This window comes from Cibotium barometz, chromosome 41, assembly GCF_041138505.1.
Source record: "Cibotium barometz isolate CiBa-2024 chromosome 41, ASM4113850v1, whole genome shotgun sequence".
Taxonomy (NCBI): Eukaryota; Viridiplantae; Streptophyta; class Polypodiopsida; order Cyatheales; family Cibotiaceae; genus Cibotium; species Cibotium barometz.
In genome coordinates, this window is record NC_141086.1 from 3195643 (window position 1) to 3215642 (window position 20000).

At 40.1% G+C, this 20000-nt stretch overlaps 1 protein-coding gene across 1 annotated transcript in view; it reads left to right on the forward strand.

Annotated features, from left to right (window-relative positions):
- Positions 1-14128, forward strand: part of LOC147614605 (toll/interleukin-1 receptor-like protein) — a 77735-nt gene extending 63607 nt beyond the window's left edge. Inside the window, exon 2 of the mRNA XM_086779874.1 lies at positions 13962-14128. Coding sequence (XP_086636000.1) covers positions 13962-14079 — 118 coding nt within the window. The 3' untranslated portion in view covers positions 14080-14128. The remainder of the gene's footprint in view (positions 1-13961) is intronic.
- The last annotated feature ends 5872 nt before the right edge of the window (positions 14129-20000 follow it).

The window sequence follows — 20000 nt, forward strand, 5'->3', positions numbered from 1 at the left end:
TTGCAAGTGGGTGTATAAAGTAAAGCATAACAGTGATGGAAGCATAAACAGGTACAAGGCTAGATTGGTAGCCAAAGGATATGCGCAGACATATGGGATTGATTATGAGGAAACTTTCAGCCCAGTTGCCAAGATGGCAACGGTGAGAGTTGTGATAGCAGTGGCTGCGTCAAAGCAATGGTCTTTACATCAGATGGATGTAAAGAATGCATTCTTGCATGGGGATTTGCAAGAAGAGGTGTATATGTTGCAGCCACCTGGTTATGAGGATGTGGGTCACCCCGAGCATGTTTGCAGCCACCTGGTTATGAGGATGTGGGTCACCCCGAGCATGTTTGCAGGTTGAAGAAAGCCTTGTATGGCTTAAAGCAAGCACCAAGAGCATGGTCTGACAAGATTTCTGAATATCTTGTCACTATTGGCTTTCATGTAGCCAATGCAGATTTCTCGCTGTATGTGAGACATGGTGATAGAGGAGTTCTGGGGGATAGGCCCCACACTTACACCACTGGCATGGTTGGTGAGATCATGGGAGATATGCGGCCAGTGGTATGACAGGCTGTGTGACAGCCATTCTAGAGACTGGCATAGTTATAGCGCTAGCTCATTTAGTCGGGTTCACATTATAGAGAACCCGTGTATGTATTTGTTGGTTGAGTACCTTTCATATTGTGTGTACTCTTATTCTTGTATATGGTGTGTTGAGTGTTGAGTAGAGAAGAAGAAGATTTTCAGCCTCTCACCTTGTGTGTTCTCTATTAGGGTTTTGTGAGTGTGTGTGTGTGCTTGCAAGAGCTCAAGCTCTCTTCCCCCCTACATCTTTTCACTTAGTTCTCAGCTCATCTGACACATGCACATATGCAATGCATCCAAAAAATTTTAGATGAGACAAATCAGGTTTTCTGCCACAGTAAACCTCTCCTCTAGAGTTACATCATGTATGGCTGCAGTTGGAGTCCTGTTCATGATGTAAACTGCTGTAGAAATAGCCTCAGCCCAATAGCTATGCGGCATATTCTTCTCTTCCATCAATGCTTGCACAATCTCAGCAATGTGCCCGTTTTTTCGATCAGCAACTCCATTTTGCTGCGGAGTGTATCTGCATGTAAACTGTCTCAGAATACCATTTTTCTTCAAAAATTCAGAGAACTCATTGGAGAAGTACTCTCCCCCTCCATCTGACCTTAGGCACTTTACATATTTCCCTGTTTTCTTTTTAACCATAACTCTGAAATTCTTAAAGTGAGTGAACACCTCACCCTTCTCCTTCATGAAGTATACCCACACTTTCTTTGTGTGGTTATCAATAAATGTCACATAATACCTGCAGCCTCCCATAGACATGGTCTTCGTAGGACCCCATACATCTAAATGCACAACATCTAGTGCATTTCTGCTCACATATTTGTTACGTGGAAATACATGCTTTGTTTGCTTTCCAAATTGGCATGCTTCACATATTTTCTGCATACCTTCAACTTTAAACTTGGGCAGCCCTGTCACAATTCCTTTAGTCTGCATAGACTTCATTCTCTACACATTCACGTGTCCAATTCTTTTATGCCAAATGTTTGTGTCTGCAACAATTCTTGAACCATTTGCAAACATCGTAGCACTCACTTCAGGTATGTTTACATTCAACGTAAACATTCTGCCCACTCTGTTTCCTTTTGCAACCAACCTGCACTTGTCTTTAAAGTCTTCAACATAACAACCATCACGGTTAAACCGAACCTGCAAACCCTGCTCAATCATCTGGCCAACTGAAACCAGATTCTTTGTTATGTTTGGAACATGAAGTGTATCTGCAAGGTACTTCACTTTGCCATCCTGCATAGATAATGACACATCTCCAACATGGGCAATTGGATGAGCAGTGTCATCCCCTGTTTCCACAAAACCTGGTCTTTCAAGGTTCTTCATCTCCTTGAACCACTCCCCATGATTTGTCATGTGGTTCAAAGCACCTGAATCAATGTACCATACATCATCTTTATGTGCTGCTTCAACATTTTCAGACAACATGGCATTAACGACATGCTGCATAACAAACAACCTTCCATTATCCTCATTATTTCTGCTCGAGGATTCATAGTTGTTTTGCTGCAATTTTCCATTTTGCATGTCAGCTTGCTTCTTATAACAATCTACCTGCACATGTCCAAGCTTACCACAGTAAAAGCATCCACGTGTATCATTATACTACCTTTGCCAATTTCCATGACCTCTTTGACTCCCCCTGCCTCTGAATTGGCCTCTTCCACCTGCGTGTTGTTGTTATTGTGAATTCTGGGACTGTTGTTGTTGCTGCTCCTAGCCATAATTCTGATTACCTGTTCGGCAACCTCCTTGACCATGTCCACGACCTCCTCTACCTCGTCCTCTTCCTGAACTTGTGTAGAAGGCTTGTTGCTCTGAACTGTTTCTGTTTTGTGAAGACTGTTGGTTTTCACCCAAGCTTTTCTCTTCTATTATCAACATAGACACCAAATCTGTAAAATTGGGAATGTTTTTCTGAGTCTGAATAGACATCTTGAACGCCTTGTATTGTGGCTCGAGACCACATAGACAGACTTCCACCTTGTTATCATCATCTACTGAAACACCAATAGATGCAAGGGATTCCACAATACCCTTTATCTTCAATGCATAGTCATTCACAGACATACTCTTTTTCTCCACAGTATGAAGTTCATTCTTCAACTGTATCTTTCGTGCCTTGGTATTTGTTTCATAGAGTTTTACCAAGGTGTCCCATGCCTCCTTGGGGGACTTGGCATCCTGTATGTGCCCAATCATGGTGTTCTGTATACTGATAGAGAGCCAATACATAACTTTTCTGGCTCCTTGGTTCCAATCCTTGAACTCTTTCACATCTGCAGTAGTCGGATTGATGTCCGGTATCTTCGATGCCTCTTCATGCTCACCTTCTATATAGTCCCAATAGCTCTTTCCCATCAGGAAATTTGTCAGCATGAACCTCCAAGAATGGAAGTTGTTCTTATCAAGCTTCTCAGCAAAAAATCTGGGTTATGCCATCATTTGACATCTTGCCAGACACATAAATTTACCAGAAATAGCACTCTGGTTTGTCCTGCACACTGTATTTTCTGCAGAGCAGTACTATAATACACTCAAATGTCACAACCAGTGACCTCAATGTGCATACATACACCCAATGGCAATTGTTGACCTCCTTGTAGCACACACAGTGTCTGCACAGCCAATCTATCTTCTTGCAGTTCTTAAAATAGAGTTCTACAGAGAATCGATGACTTACCCACAATGCTCGAAATCGCTTGCTTTCTAAAAAACGGTCCTGACGTGCCTGAAACGTGTTTTTGGCCCGAAAATTTTCTATCCGATAGGACAATATAGTTACCCTATAGCTTTACTTCCGCGAAGAAAGCTTCTCAATCAGAGATTGTTTGCCGGTGCCTCCCGTAGAGCTCCCGACAAGGGTGTAGTCGCCAACACAAATAGGGAAGTTGCAACCCAACTCTTACTCAGCTCATGTTGTCCATTTCTAATCTCCACTTTTAGAGGCTTCATCATCTCTATTGGGCATAGTTTCAAAGAATTTATTGATTTAGAGTTCACAAAACTATGTGTGCTCCCCGAATTAACAAGTATGTGAATGGATCTGCCCCCAATATTCCCCACAAGCCTCAAAGTGTTGGAACCTTTGCATCCCTATTTAGCTTCTTGTGAAATGGCACATAGCATGGATGTCCTTTCTTTTGTTTTAAATTCTACCCAATCCTCTCCACCCGGATCAAATGGAAACTCTTGAGAAGGATCAAGACTAGGATCTTCCATCACCTCATTTGCACAATCTTGAAATTCAACCTCATCCATATAATCCAATGGTGCCTCTTCATCTTCAACCACCTCAAAGATCATGTTAGCTCTTAACTACTTTGCCTTGCAAATCTTTTTATGCTCGGGACTCCATTTCTCATTGCAAAGGAAGAAAACCCCTTTCTTCCTCTTCTCATTCATCTTTTCTTGTGACAATCGCTTAATCACTTTGCCTTGAAGGGAAGAGGATTTAGCATCACTCTTGGGAGGAGGTTTGGCCATAGAACCACTTCTTTGACCCTTAGTGACTCCAATGTAGAACATCCATGGGTAGTGTGTGGTATGTCCCATCTCCCACACTCACGTTGTACACACCCCTTGAAGATCCCTTCATGGGATCCAAAACTATGGGCTGCTTTCCAAGCCTAGAACCCAAAACATGCCCACTCTTGAAGGTAGATTTGACTTTCCTTGCATACAACCAAGATTTCCATGTGGATTTGGTGCATGGTCAAACCTGACACTTCTTTATACACCTAAAATACGCTCTTTAAGAGTTGCAAACCTTTCATCCATCTTGTCCACCATTTGATGCATCAACTTGGCATTCTCATTGCCTTGATGCACAATCTCACTACTAATGTAGAGCACCTCCTTTTGGGCATCTCTTTGTGCATCCTTGATTGCATCAGTGAGAGAAATCCTTAACATATCCAAAGTGATGTTTCCCAATGAGATTTAATCATGTCTACTAGTATGCACTGGTATTCCGTCATTCACTATTTGCCCACTAATGTCATGTAGAGGTACCCTTTCTTGTTGCATTGCCCTTGAGTTTTGCCCATGTTTAACAATAGAATGTGGTGCCACATTTTGACCATGTAGATCCTCACCTAATGGAGCATCACCCACATATACCATGTCATCACGAATGACCTCATTGGCATCATCTTGAACTTGGTTCTCTTCCATGGGCACTTGTGCTTGAGCTTTTGATGGCCTTCCACGATTTTCCATGCTACCAAGTGGTTAGTATAGGAAACAGAAACCACATTAGGAGTTCTTTAGTTTTCCATGTTTGTCTTGATGGAGGAACACTCCTATCACCTTGAATCACCACTTTGAGCACCCATATACCTCTTTGTTTTGACTTTTAGTTGAAACTCAACTATGTGAGGTTGACCATCCAAATGGTAACCGATTTGGGAACTTGTTGGCTCATTTAGAAGCTCTTAGGTATTAGTGATATTAAGCTATGTAAACACCTTGAATTCAGTCCACACTATTTTTGACTGAATTAGGGTTTTCAGTCTGACCAAACTAGCCCCTTTGCACCCTAAAATGGCATCCAAATCAACCACTTAACAGCTTGTTAGATTTGCCTTAAGATTCCCTTTTAAGGCTTCCCAAAGCCCTTATCTTGAGTGGTTGGGGAATGAATTACACTTTTGTACTCATCGCTGCTGCAGAAAGTGTAGGAAAATCACCAAAATTTGGCCATAGTCTTCTTGCAATACGGACTAAATCTCAATCATAGTCTACTAGCATTTGCCCAATGTCCAATCATGACATAATGTCCCAAGTAATCACCACCAAAATCATACACTTGCACATGCACTCTTATGCTTTTATCATTACCAAAAGTGTCCATGGCATGCTCAATCAAGTAATATTTGGCTTCCATAGCCTTGGCATACTTGCAATGTAGTCGAGTTGTGTGTCGAAAGAGTGCTTTACGCTTGCCGATCTCCTAGCCAAGACTTTCCACCCTCGTAGCAACCTAGTCTGAATCTAGGCACAAGTTGGGGCCAAGTCTTCACATCCAATGTACCTAATCCCCCTCCTTGCCACTTTTTCAAAATCACTCACGACAAGGAGAGTTTATGCCATGCTCCCCGGGTCTCTCCTCCAATGCTCGAGGTTCCCTCACAAGCATACTAAATGCTAGGAATTAAAGGGAGAGTACAAGTGAGTTGTATGTGGATGTAACTTTGAAAAGACAAGGTAGGAGCACTTACAATGTATTTAGCATGACTCATGCTATTTTCATATTATGCATTACAATGAGCATGTACTCATGCTTTCCCTCAATCATCCAAAGTAGTTTTCCAATTTTGGTCATGCCCTTTAGATTTTGGAGCGGCTACCCCAAATTTTGGTCCACGGTGACCCATAGGCCCCCAAAACTTAGAACAATCAAAAGTCAAGGAAATTTCCAGCATCCCACGATCAGCATGCTTCATTTCTTGATTAGGAAATTAAAAAAAAAGTCAAGAAAATTTCCAAGAAGGTCAAGAAAGATCAAGAAAATCAAGAATTCCAAGAAACTTCCAAATTTTCTTGAATCTAAGATGGACATGGATCAAAGATAAGGCTCTCATACCACTGTAATGATGGACATGGATCAAAGATAAGGCTATGATACCACTGTAACGATGGGGAGAGAAAGAAAGACAATGCACTCATAATGGAGTACCACATGCACTCAAGGGAGTACCACCATACCCATGGAAGCTTGGAGCTCTAAGAAGTATGATTTGATTAGTCAAAATGATTAGATGCCCCTAGTTACAATTTGTTCACTTATATACTTGCCCACCTTTTCACACTTATTAATATTGAGCCCCCTACTTGCCCAGCCATATCCATTCCCATGGGCTTCCCTTATGTTCAAAACCAAGCTCCCTTTATTACATCTAACATGCCCATCTTCAATAATAATATATGTCCATTTAATATATGAATTTATGGTCTTTTTTTGCGGTGTAAAAATTAAAACTTTTAATAAACGAGTTGTTTTCCCTTAGAATCTTAAAATTATGAGTCCAAATTTAGAATTTGTACGTGATTTTACCCTAATATAGGATTTTACAGCATCTAAAACAAACACCACATCGAGCCTATACTCAAATTTTTAGTTATTTTCAGTTAACAAATGGTAAACATAAACCTTAATAAGTGCACGACTGGGTGTTCGATCAATGGGAATTTGCACCCCTACAACTAGGAAGACACCCTGGACATTTTTGCCCAAAAAAATAAAATTTTCACCTTCTAGCGCTTTGGCCGGTGTCCTGAAAGGTACGTGCGTACCATAGCTTTTGCCCATGCACAGGCACCATTCCTTTCCCCAGGCCCATGCAGGCCATAGGTCAGTGTACTTTCACCGTACACCATCCTTTGGACCCACGCTTTGCTCTTCCTTTCCCTGCACCCCGTACCTGCACCTATATAAACCCCCCAGCACCCCGTGGTAGAGACACTCAACACTTTGTTCTGTCCATACACCCAATACTTTGTGTACTGACCATACTTGAGAGTCTATACCTGACACTTTGCACAAGACTGTACTCGGCAGCCCTCTGTACCCTCTTCTAGCAAGCCATTTTTGCCCATCTCCAAGTAAGACCTTTTGTAAAAATTTTCTTGCCTCATCTCACCCTTGTGAGTAGAGTGTCCTTAGCTGCTCTCTTCTCCCCGTGTGTGAATAGACTTAAGGGAGGACTCCCCTTACTCTCCCTCTAGTTGCAACCTCCCTCCTTGAAAATTGAGTTTAAGGACACCTTCCCTCCCATTAGTAGTGACTTTAGTAAGGGCTTTTTGGCTCTTAAGAGGTGGCTCCCACCTAGGAGTTTTTTGCTCATCATAATTTGAGAAAATGAGCTCGGATTTGTGATCCCACTGAAGCATTGGATTCGAAGCAAGATGGGCTACAAGAAGGCGGGTAGAATGACTCCTTCACAAAAGCGTCAAAATATCACCTCGAGAGACGTGCACAACGGGGAGCCTAGAGAGGTCGCTCTAGATGCAGCCCCAACTCTCCCCTTGGGGACCCCACAAGGAATTAATGACCATGCTAGCTTGGTCATCATTTAAAAAAGAGTTTCTCATTAATCTTTAATGATAAAAAATAATAAATTAAGAAAGAAGATGCCACTTTCCTTTATATTAAAAATTCTATGAAATTATTGTTTTCTCATAAAAGTGATGTTGTCTATCATGTTCCATGGTTTAGTTTAGAAATTGTTATCTTGATTAAGTTAAAAAGTACAGGTACATCTTCTCCTTGCCTTGATGCTAACCCCGTTTCCATGCTTGTGTAGCCAAGCAGCGACGTTAGCAAGGCTCGGAGTCAGCCCAAGGTATTCCTCATACCATTGGGAAAATGAGGTTTGCCGATGGAGTCGAGTATTGTGACGCTGCCTAGTTCTGCGGGCCCAGGCTAGTGCGGTGAATAAGCCCTCCCTAGCACGTAGACATCCCTTTGAGTGATGGGAGGATCGAGCGATGGAGCCTGAGAGGGCAACAGGCTAGCTTGGGTCCTCTGCCAGGCAGCTACCGACGATTAGGTGTATGGTCCCATAGGATTGCCTAGTCTATAGAGGTTGGAAGGCCGAATGCTAGATCATCGGCAGAATAAAATAAAGAGCCTAGACCATCTTGGATGTGAATAAGCAAGGCATCTATTACACATATTGAAAAGTAATGCAACACTTTCGAAGACCGCTCTACCCATTGCTTGTGAGCCACCAACTGAGCATTATTTGGTTGAGGAGGTAGAAATGGCTCCGGGTCTTCATCCGACACGAGACTCCATAAACCTTTGCCTTTCAAAAAAACTCTTCATTCGAAACTTCCACACTTGAAAGTTAGTTCTGTCAAGCTTCTCTCCAACAATTTGTATCGGACCATCTCCCATGTTTGCTAGGTAGTAGATGCACCCCTTTGATCACAATGTATGAAGTACCTGTAATGCTCCAAATCTCTCCAAATCACATCAAATGATTGCAATATATGTGCTTTTAGATCCCACAATGCTTCATCAACAATGTATACTCGATCAAGGTTGAAAACAAATGATACTTCTTCACAAAAAATTTTCTGGTTTTTTTTTTCTCGCTAGAGAACCAGTCAAAGATCTTGCTCTAATTCCTTCAAATCTTGTTCAAATTTGATGTTTATGCATTCATTGGCTTCATAACACATTGCTCCAACATATCCTAGAAGGGTTTGATCAAATTCTTCAAGTTGAGTGAGAACCACCAAGTTTTGTAGCTCCCTGGTTTGCCTTTTTCTACATATGTGAGGTACCACCTCTCACTAAAAGTGCTCTATCTCCTTCAAATCTGATCCAAATTCAAAACTTTTTGAATCAAAAGTTTAGCAACTCATAGATCCTTGCTTGTACCAAAGGAATTTGTCCAATTTGATATAGACAAGGATTAATGCCTTGATTAGTGATGCTCTATTTCTGGACAGAACTTCTGCAAACCTGCAAATCTCTGATAAATGACTTCAATGAGCTCCAAATACATCAAATGAGTTGCAACCAAGATTCACAATGCCTTAGCAATGCCTTTTCTCAACTCCCTAAGCTTTGAATGGCATCAAATGGTGTAGTAATGAGTGAATGGCATGATATCTATTGAAACTGTCCAGAATTTTGCTCAGAGATGCGCCGCCTGCTCCAGAGGGCTGTAGAAGAGGGGCATTTCACAATTGAGTTGATAGGGTTCTTAGCAATGACCTAATCTACCTTGTGCTTGAAGGGTTTGGCTCAATTCTTCCTCTAGCTTTTACAATCGATCCTCCACGGGAGGTATGTTCACTGTTTTTGTGAAAAACCAGAAACTTTTGCATAAATTCACTTCCACTTGATTTTGCTCAATTCTGTATGCATCAATCTGCTTCAAGATTCTGTATGTTGCTTGTGCCCACTTTGCTAATACATGTGCAAGCTCAAATACACGTGCCTTTGTGTATACATTTGCCAAGAGTATATTCACTTCAAGCTTTCCATGAAAGCTTAGAGAAAAAAACCAGAAATTTTCACTTGCTTTATGCACTTCAATCTTCACTGAACATGCTCTTTGGCACCTGCAATCCGCTCAAGGGAGTTTTGCTACTCTTACCAGTTAGGCCAAGCTTCAGATCTGTAACCGAGATGAGCTCCACAGCTTTCTTTTGCTCCACAGCTTCAATGGAAATCTTCATAGCTTCTTCTTCTTCTTCCCTCTTCTCTCACTCACTCTCTCAACACAGCTAATGAGCTCTAGGCTCTGATACCATGATAAAAAACAGAAGAAGGAGGAAGCACACACAAGAGAAGCAAACCCTAATCCATATTCATCAATCATAAAGAAGGAGAGAAGCCATAGTCATCATCTCTCTCACACACACAAAAGAGAACACAACATAGTGTTATGTCCACACTACAAAGTAAACCTAATGTAATGTCCACACCACACGACCAGCTGGATGCGGTCATAAACACACCACACTATATCCATCTACCATACTATCACTCTGTCAGCACCCATGTGCTATCCTCCAGCTGTATACGAGCTTGATATTTCAACAAACCTCACATACCTCAGTATGCGTCTCACTGCATCCAAATGTGGTTTCCGTGGAACCTGCATAAACTGACTCACCAACCCAACAGCATAGCTCAAATCTGGTCTGGTGATCGTCATGTAGATCAAACTTCCTAGTATGCGCCTGTACATAGTAGGGTCCTCCAAGATCTCTCCTGAATCTGCACTCAACTTGCCATTCTGATCCAATGGAACAGAAATAGGCTTACAGCCTGTCATACCATACTTGGACAACATGTCCAAGCCATACTGTCTCTGTAGTAATCCAATACCATGTGGTGACCTAATCACCTCAATGCCCAAGAAATATCTGAGCTCCCCCAGATCCTTCATCTCGAACTTCTGTCTAAGCAAGATCTTTACATCAAAGATCTCTGCTTCATGGTCTCCCGTAATGATCAAGTCATCTACATAGATGACAACAAGCACAACTCCTCTATCACCATGTCTCACATACAGCAAAAAATCTGCATTGGCTACATGAAAGCCAATAGTGACAAGATATTCAGAAATCTTGTCAGACCATGCTCTTGGTGCTTACTTTAAGCCATACAAGGCTTTCTTCAACCTGCAAACATGCTCGGGGTGACCCACATCCTCATAACCAGGTGGCTGCAACATATACACCTCTTCTTGCAAATCCCCATGCAAGAATGCATTCTTTACATCCATCTGATGTAAAGACCATTGCTTTAACGCAGCCACTGCTATCACAACTCTCACCGTTGCCATCTTGGCAACTGGGCTGAAAGTTTCCTCATAATCAATCCCATATGTCTGCGCATATCCTTTGGCTACCAAATTTTTTTTAGTAATACTCATAGTTTTTTACTAATAACCCTTCTACATAGTCAACTCTTCATCTTATGTGAGTATTTACTCATTTTTGGGTATTTTCTTTTACAAATTGGATTTATCTCCTCCCCACACATGGATTGATCTTATTGGCCCATAGAAACCTTAATTGGACCATAATCCAAAAATTTCTGAAAATCTAGACCCTTAGGCTAAGGTCCTTTATACCCATTTCCAATTAATTCCAATTGCACATTTGAAGGTTCTTTTTGAATTTCTGTTTTAGGGGCATTTATTTTAGACACTAGGAGGATTTTTATATAAAAAAATATCTCAATTTTGGACTATCTCTCTCTAGACATTTTCTCTCTCTAGATCAAAACAAGGTAAAACAAAATCTTTCTCTTCTTTCAGAGAGGAGAATAATTATAAGATCAGAAAGGGAGGTTCTTACTCCTGTATACCTCAAAAGCTGGGGCGAGGAATCTTACACCCATGCCCGTTCAAAGTTTGCCATGGCCATTGCCTCTCCATCGATTGGGGCTTTGCTTCTTGCATTGCGCGGGGATGGTGTAGTGATTGATTCAGGCAGCTGGGCATTGGAGTTATAAAAAAGCAAAGGTTACCACATGCCAAAGACTAATATTGTAGCAACCATCCATATCAAGGCAATCGAGGAGAATGTAGGTATCGTTTATCTAGCCCCACTGATGGATGGATGTGAGGATCAACAGAGCACGCCTTAGTTAAAGAGGTATTTCGCCATATCCTATGGTTAGAGCTTACGCTAACTATTGAGTCTCGACTTAATTAATGTGTATTACCTTAATAACAAGGATCCTACTTCATTGTGATGTAATTAGAGCTTGGTATTATTTTAATCAATCAATGTTTCCTATAAAGGACCATCAACTTAGTGTACATGTGTTGAAAGAATAAACTTTTTTTTAAAAAGGGGGCAAAGATTAGAATTAATGAGAAAAACTCCTAAAAGGAGCATAAAGAGGATATACAATATCAAAGGGGGCCCCAAGCCTACAGACCTGAGGCCGTTACAAAGCAAGGATGCTCTTATATAAATATGTATTTATAATGCAATTTTGAAGCCAAAAATATCAGAAGGTGGGCATTAAGATAACTGTTAAATAATGTGCAAAGAGATCAAAGAATGAAAAGACACAAAAATAAATTTATGTATATTAATGTAAGTATGATTGTTTGTTTGTGTAAAACTCTAGGTTTACTATTTTGGATAGATGCATGCTCCTTCAATTGGTCTTTAATACACAAAGACTTTACAAGGTTAGATTACTTGAACTATCTATCTTTTCAATTATAGTTATAATTTTATATTGAGCTTATAATTCAAATAACATAGTTTAGCCTTTTCTTTCAAACACTTAGATAAATATCTATCTTTTTCTGTCTATCTATCTTATCCTCTCTCTGTCTCTCTAATTCCGAGTCTCTAATCAATTTAATAATATATATGCTATAATGTTTTCTAAATATTAATCTTCTTAGCTCCTGGCAGGTTGCTAAAGGTCAAGGATGGAGAAGATGACTGGAGGTGGTGCATGATTGTGAAGAAACAACCAAGAGACTTGCATTAAATAGTAAAAACATTGAATAAGAATAACTATATATCTATGATTTGACATTTTCATAAAAAAATAAAAAATAAAACCAAATAATATATTTTCAGGTACAAATATCAGAGAAAGAGTTTTCATACCAAGAATAACTTTCATACCGAAATTGATAGAACTTCCATTTGAAATGAGAAGAAGACAATTTCCAATAAAATTGGCATTCTGTATGACAATAAACAAATCACAACGTCAAACCTAGGATTATATCTATCAACTCCCATCTTCACTCCTCATAGACAATTATATGTTGCATTATTTCAAGCAAAATCATCAGATACCTTAAAGATTCTCTTATTTAAAGAAGAACACATAGAGACAAAAACAAAGAATCTTAAAGAAAATACAACAAAAAATGTAGTATATAAGGAAATCTTGGATATGGCAAGATAATGAATAAAAAGGTAAAAGTAACAATATATAAAAATAAAAACGTATAAAAAATAAGTTTATTATTTGTTAAACCTCATATTAACCTTGCTTTTAAATCTCAAATCAGGAATTATGGGAAAACAATTCTCCATTACAACACAAACTCAAGTTACTCAATAGAGGGTAAGCATTTTAATTTTATAATATACAAGAAAATTAAACTAATAAAGCTTTTTACGTAGATTAGATTCGTATTCTTGGAGTGCTCTCCAATATCAGCAAACTTAATTGGAAAGCTACTAAAATATGCAAGCAAATATGGGTTTTAAAAAACCATAAATACGTTAAAAATATTAATAATAAAAAAGTTTACTTAAAATATTTATTTAATCTATTTTGCATATATCTACCAAATAAGGAGGAAAGAATTTATGCAAAAGTAAAAATTTTCCCCAGAGACAGTTCACTGTGCAGTAAAAAGTAAAAGTAAAAAGTAAAAGTAAAAAGTAAAAGGAAAAAGAATTTATGCAAAAGTAAAAATTTTCCCCAAAGCCACAGGGACAGTTCACTGTGCAGTAAGAATTTATGCAAAAGTAAAAATAATTGAATCCGGTCGATATTGCTGGCAGAGATATCTACACAGTTCACTTGTAGAGATGCTGAAGAGCACCAAGAGCTCTAGTAAAGCCAAGCTATTTCCGGTCTTCTATGAGGACGTGAAGCCAGAAGACCTAAGAAACAAGAATGATGGGCCGTTTGCAAAAGCTATCAAGGACCATCGAAGACGAGGCAAGCACAGCGAAAGCACGATCAAGGGGTGGGAAGATGCTCTGTGTGATGCCTCATGGCTCGAGGGCTTCCGTCTGGAGACCTTTAACAAGTACGAAACTTTTATTTTGCAACCGTTTTTTGTTGTTAATTTTGTCACTTGTCACTAATCTATGCGATATTATCAAATTATGTGCAGACGTGAAGGACAGTTGCTGGAAGCTCTCGTAGAGAAGATAGCACAGGAGATGCAAAGCAGGATTCCCGTGGAGGATGACCTCAAAGCAGTTGGTTTGGATGAGAGGGTCCATGTGTGAGGAGGAAACACATACAAATTTGTTTGAGGAGGAAAACTATAAACACCTTAGTACATGAGTGAGCTTTGTTTTTCCTACTCTTCTTGTGTCTTTAAAAAAAGTCTTGAGATTGTAGTTCCCTTTTTGGATGAGCCTAGTTCTTGAGTTTCTTTGACTATTTTAAGGAGTCCTCCCCATGCAATTTTTAGTTGTCCTTGTGTTTTGAGGATTCCTCCCCATGTAGTTTTTATTTGTCCTTGTGTTTGAGTTAGTATTTGATGATGTATTGTCAAAAAGTAATCAAACCCCGAAACCTAAGACTTAACAACATGGAAAAGCACATTACCAACATAGTTGCAATATCTTGATCATGAGTGCAAACCACATATTTTACTTGATGTCCAAGTACAAATGGTCTCTAGTTAGGAGCAAGAGGAATTGATGGGACGGAGGTGTTCCTATTCTTGAAACCAAGGGAGAAAAAAGTGGACAATGAGAAAAAAAGAAAGAAGGTTATGTTTGACCATCTATCTAAAACACCTGCCTTTGGCAATATTCTTGTTTGGAAATCTCAAAATTGGATAGTGTGTAAGTCTATCAATGTAAAGATCTACTCCAATACTTGAAGAATAGGTAGATGTATTAACATCATTATTGCATATTGGCTCATTGATTTCATTTGATGAAATCAAAGGTAGAAGATCTTCATTTGTGGTGCATTCTTCAAACTCTGAATGATTTTATTGTACCTCTTTGTTCTCATTGTTTGTTGTGTATTCTTTTGATCCTTTGGATCATGACTGGATCCTAGGTGAAAAATAAATGCAAAATACATGCACGGTTGCCACATTGAGCATAAATCGACAATTTTCTCTCAAAAGGAGAAATGAAATTCGACTTTAGTATTGAATTTGAGAATTCAGAGGATATACAAGAAGAAATGGAAGAAACACCTACTCTAGAAAAAGATATCAAGACTAGAACCTACTCAAGGATTACTAATAATAACACATGTATATGAGAATACTATGTAGATTCCAAATGTTCAAATGCTAAATGAAGAAGACTTGAGGCTAAGGAGGATGATTTATCTAAAAGCACACAACTGTTATGAAGAATGCCAAGCTAAACTAAACATAATTATGGACCACAACCTCATCACAAAGGATCTTCGGAAATGCATTAGCCAAGCAACATTGTTGGCAACAAAATGTATGGATCCAGCTTATGAGCTCTACAAAAGCTCCAACCATGGGTTACATGAATTATGACATTTTGGTTGATGGCACAAACATTGTCTACCTTAGTAGTTGTCATTCCACAATAACTTGTGTGAAAGAAGAGCAAAGCTTCTTCTCAAAAACTCTCATCAATAAAAACCACTATGAGCCCTAGCATGACCTTGCCATCACCAACCTCTCTCCTTACCACATCAACAACCCCTCTTGTTAAAAGCCCAACAATGAGAACAAATGAACAGGAGTCAAATGCTCATCGACATCTATATCATCAAAATAAGCTTTACTATGTCAAATCCACTAGCGTTGTCATTAACATTGTTTCCTACTAGATCATCAAAGGAGCAAGGAACAATAAGAAACATTGTATATTCTAAGGCTTTATCTCTCGAAAAAGGGAAAAAATTGAATCACAATACTTCCAAGGCATGTAAAGGTGGGTAGAAAATAAAAACATTAGTAGCATAAGGCTACTACAGGGGCAAGATGCAAATCTGGCCTACCATACAAATCAACACCTTGTTCTCAATGAAAACCACCAAAGAAAATAAACCCATAGCATAAGGCTACTACAAGGGCAAGATGCAAATCTGGCCTACCACGCCAATCAACACCTTGCTCAATGAAAACCATGGAAGCCACCAAAGAAAATAACCCCATAGCCTTATACATACAAATCTCCACAAGTGTTTCCAAAAGATTTGCCCATTTAACAACTGCGAATACCAAAGAAAATTCTACAAGTCCATGCATTTTACCAAAACAACACTAAAATTTGGATCTCTAAGTGGAATACCAAATTCCATATGCCTACAACAAAGAAATCAACTAAACAAAGGCAACACCCTAAAGCTTCAAAAAGGTAAAGCAAATATGGGTGTTCAAAGATCCAAAGGTAAAGCAAATATGGTTGTCCAAACATTAACTTCAATCTCAAGAATATTATGATGGCAATCCCATCATTTGGTTGCATAAAGCATATAAACCACTGAAGGCCTCATTACCAGCTTCAACCTCAAATGCACAATTTAATTCTAAGAAATAATAGAGGCATAAATAGTAGCAAGAAGTCCAAAAGAACCCTATTAAACCAATTCAAGAGGTCGTAAGAACCTGCTTGTGCAAACAAAAACAACATTAGGCCATAAAGCTCATCTTTGCCCATGGTGACCATCGATTTCAACTAATGGAAGGCTCACACAATTCACTGATTTTAAGCCTGTGTTTTTAAGTGACCATGGAAGGAACAACCATAAAAACTTCCTTGATTACTAGAATATGACAACAAAGTTTCTTGAGGCACAACATCTACTTGATCCATCGTGTTAAAGAATCAAGTAAGGATGGGATTTGATTCATCACTAATTTGTTTGATCTTTCCCTTACTGGCTCTAGAACAGCAAGTCCATCTGACAATCCTTCCTCGTGTGGGAGATACTGTAGAACACCTTATTTGGGTTGGTTTAGATTTTTTTGCTTCATCTTAGTGCATTGCTGAACCTTGGATTGTCGAGACGATAGCTCTTACTTTCTTTGTTATAGCTCAGTAGGCACGTGTGCATGTGCTAAGCCATTGGACACATGAAAGGTAACAATCCCAATGTCATGATGATAGATTAAATCCACATGATTTGCGTGATGATAATTTGTTACTTTTTGAATCATTTCTAGGCTTTGGATTCTCATAACTTTGAGCTCAAGGTCAAGCATGACAATATTCTTCTCATTACCACAAGGAGATATATAAATTTAATACGCTACTACCACCAAACATGCTTCTATGGAGGAAAGTTGGATGGCCTTGCCCAATAAAAGGGGACATTGGTGGTTCTTGCCCACAAGGGGAGGAATGTCGAAGGTTATGGCCCCAAGAGAACCTCTATGGGGCCTGATAAATGTTGGCATGTCTCATTTCCAAGATGATTCTACCATTTCAAAGCGAAACCTCCTAGTTTGGTGGGGAGGAGAAAGAATGTAACAAAGATGGAGAAAGATGAGATCAACACTTATTTGTAGAAGTGGTAAAAGTTGCATTAACTACAAGACTCTAGGGAACTGTAACATACCCATCTTCACTAATAAAGAAATGTCCATGTAATTATGAGTTTTTATGGTATAAAAATCAATGATTTTATTATTTGAGTCATTTCTACTTAGAATCTTCAAATTCTGAGCCCCAATTTGGAATCTGTGCGCGATTTTATCCTAATATAGGATTTTACAGCATCCAAAACGGACACCGGATCAAGCCTATATGCAAATTTCAGTCATTTTAGTAAAAAAACGGCGACCTTTAAACCTTAATAAATGCACGACCGGGCATCCGATTGATGAACGGTCTGAACCCCTACGACCAGGAGAACCTCCCGGACAAAAAAAAATTTCGTCCCCCCTGGGGCGATCCGGTACGCAAATTGAGACGGGCGCCCCAAATTTGGGTACCCCGTCCCAAAATTTGGGCCGTACACACTAACTAGGGTGCCCGTACGATGGCCGCCCAAGAACCAAAGGATGGCCGCCTATTGTTTGGTCCACACGTACCCTTACGTGGACACCCATGCTGTCCCAGACCAGATAAGGCACATGCGTACCAGGCCACTAATCCATAGCCTTTGAAGGTACACCGTCCTTTCGTCCTTGCTTTGTGCAGCGCCCGTACCCATACCCCTCAGCTATATAAACCCTTGGGGTGCTCCACAGGCAGCACGTATTTCTGTGTAGCGTATGCCCTGTTGTGCCGCCGTCCGTCCCTGCGTAGCGTACTTGTTGCAGTACAGCCGCCCTTGCAGCCGCCCCTCTCACACCCCCTCATTTGCCTCTTTTCAGATAGCCCAATTTTCCTCCATTCCCCTCTTGCTATAGGAGGCAGTGTCCTAAACTCTTCTCCCCCCCCCGTGTGAAGAGACTTACAGTAGCCCCTCACAATTTATAGCAGCCCCTCACAGCCCTCCCCCTCCCATTTGCGTAGACTTTAATAGGGTTTTTTGCCTTAAGCAAGGGTTCGTGCGTCATACTCTTTTGCTCATACAGTGAGCAAACGAGCTCAGAATTCAAATCCGACTGAAGCGTTTCGATCGCAGCAGCGAGCTCTGCAAGGCGACGCCTAAGATGGCCTCTTCTAGAAGACGTCAAAATATTGTCTCAAGAGGAGCACGTAACAACGAGATGGGAGAAGATGCTCCCAACGCGGCTCCAACCCTCCCTTTTCAAGCTCCTCAAGGAAATGGTGGCTAGGTTAGCTTGGTTAATTTTCAAAAGAAGAGATTTTCCTTAAATTAGTGTTAATGAATGGTATTTTTTTTCCTTTTAAAATGACGACATAAAAAAATTGTATGAAGTTACGAATTATGTGATGTTGTATTCGATAAATTGCGTTGAAAATGTTATCTTCATGAATTGTGAATGCCATATTTAATAAATTGCATTGAAGTTGTTATCTTTAAAATTCAAGATTTTTTTTGGCTTCAACGCTAACTCCGTTCCGTGCTTGTGTAGTCGGGCAGCATCGTTAGCAAAGCCCGGGAATGGTTCAAGGTATCCCTCATACCTTTGGGAGAATAAGGATTGCCGATTGAGGCGAGAGATTATGAGGCTGCCTAGTTCTGAGGGCACAGGCTAGTGCAGTAAATAAGCCCACCCTTGTGTGCAGACATCCCTCTGAGGGCCAGGAGGATCGAGCGATGGAGCCTGAGAGGGCGACAGGCCGGCTTGAGTCCTCGCCAGCGGCCGACGATGAGGTGTATGGTCCCGTAGGGTTTTGCCCAGCATGTAGAGGCTGGAAGGCCGAATTCTAGATCATCAGCAGTATAAGAATAAGAGAGCCGGTTTGGCTTGTATGGAAATTGGTTCATGTATAGACTTTTTATATAAATATATCTTGTTTTTGGTATGATTGCATTGTGTAAAAAGGCTGTTTTAATGAACCTTGTGAAAAAGGGCCTTGATTAAGGAATATGTTTATTTATGTCAAACAGTGTGGTAACATGGTCTCCCAAAAAGGATAGTGAGTGATCGGGATTCTGACTTCACTTCAAAATTCTGGCAGTCTTTATTTCAAGCCCTGGGAACTCAACTTTGCTTTAGCACAGCTTATCATCCAAAGACAGATGGCCAAACTGAGAGAGTCAATCAAGTAATTGAAGACATTCTCAGAGCATACTGTGGACGGGAACCTAGAAGGTGGATTCAATACCTTCCTCTGGTAGAATTTGCCTACAATGCGTCTTATCATCAAAGCATAGGAATGTCACCATTCAAGGCACTCTATGGGCAAGAATGCCTGTCTCCTCTAAATTTCTCTGATCCAACCATAAGAGTTGAGGCATCTAGGAAAATGCTCGAAGAAATGGAGGAACAAACCAAGGCAATCCAAAAGGATATTAAAGCTGCCCAAGACGACAAAAGCATTATGCTGACAACAAGAGGTCTGAAAGGATCTTCAAGGAAGGAGACAGAGTTCTTCTACGAGTGCGACCTAAACGAAGTTCTCTATCACTTGGGAAATATAAGAAGCTCAGCCCTAGGTATTGTGGTCCCTATACAGTTATCAAGTGTCTAGGTAAAAGTGCCTATAAACTCCAACTCCCAGCCCATATCAGAGTCCATAATGTATTTCATGTAAGTTTGTTAAAACCATATGTTTCCAGTCTCGATCATATTCTTGATGATGAACAAGTTGTATTCCCTACTCGAGGAGTCCTTGAA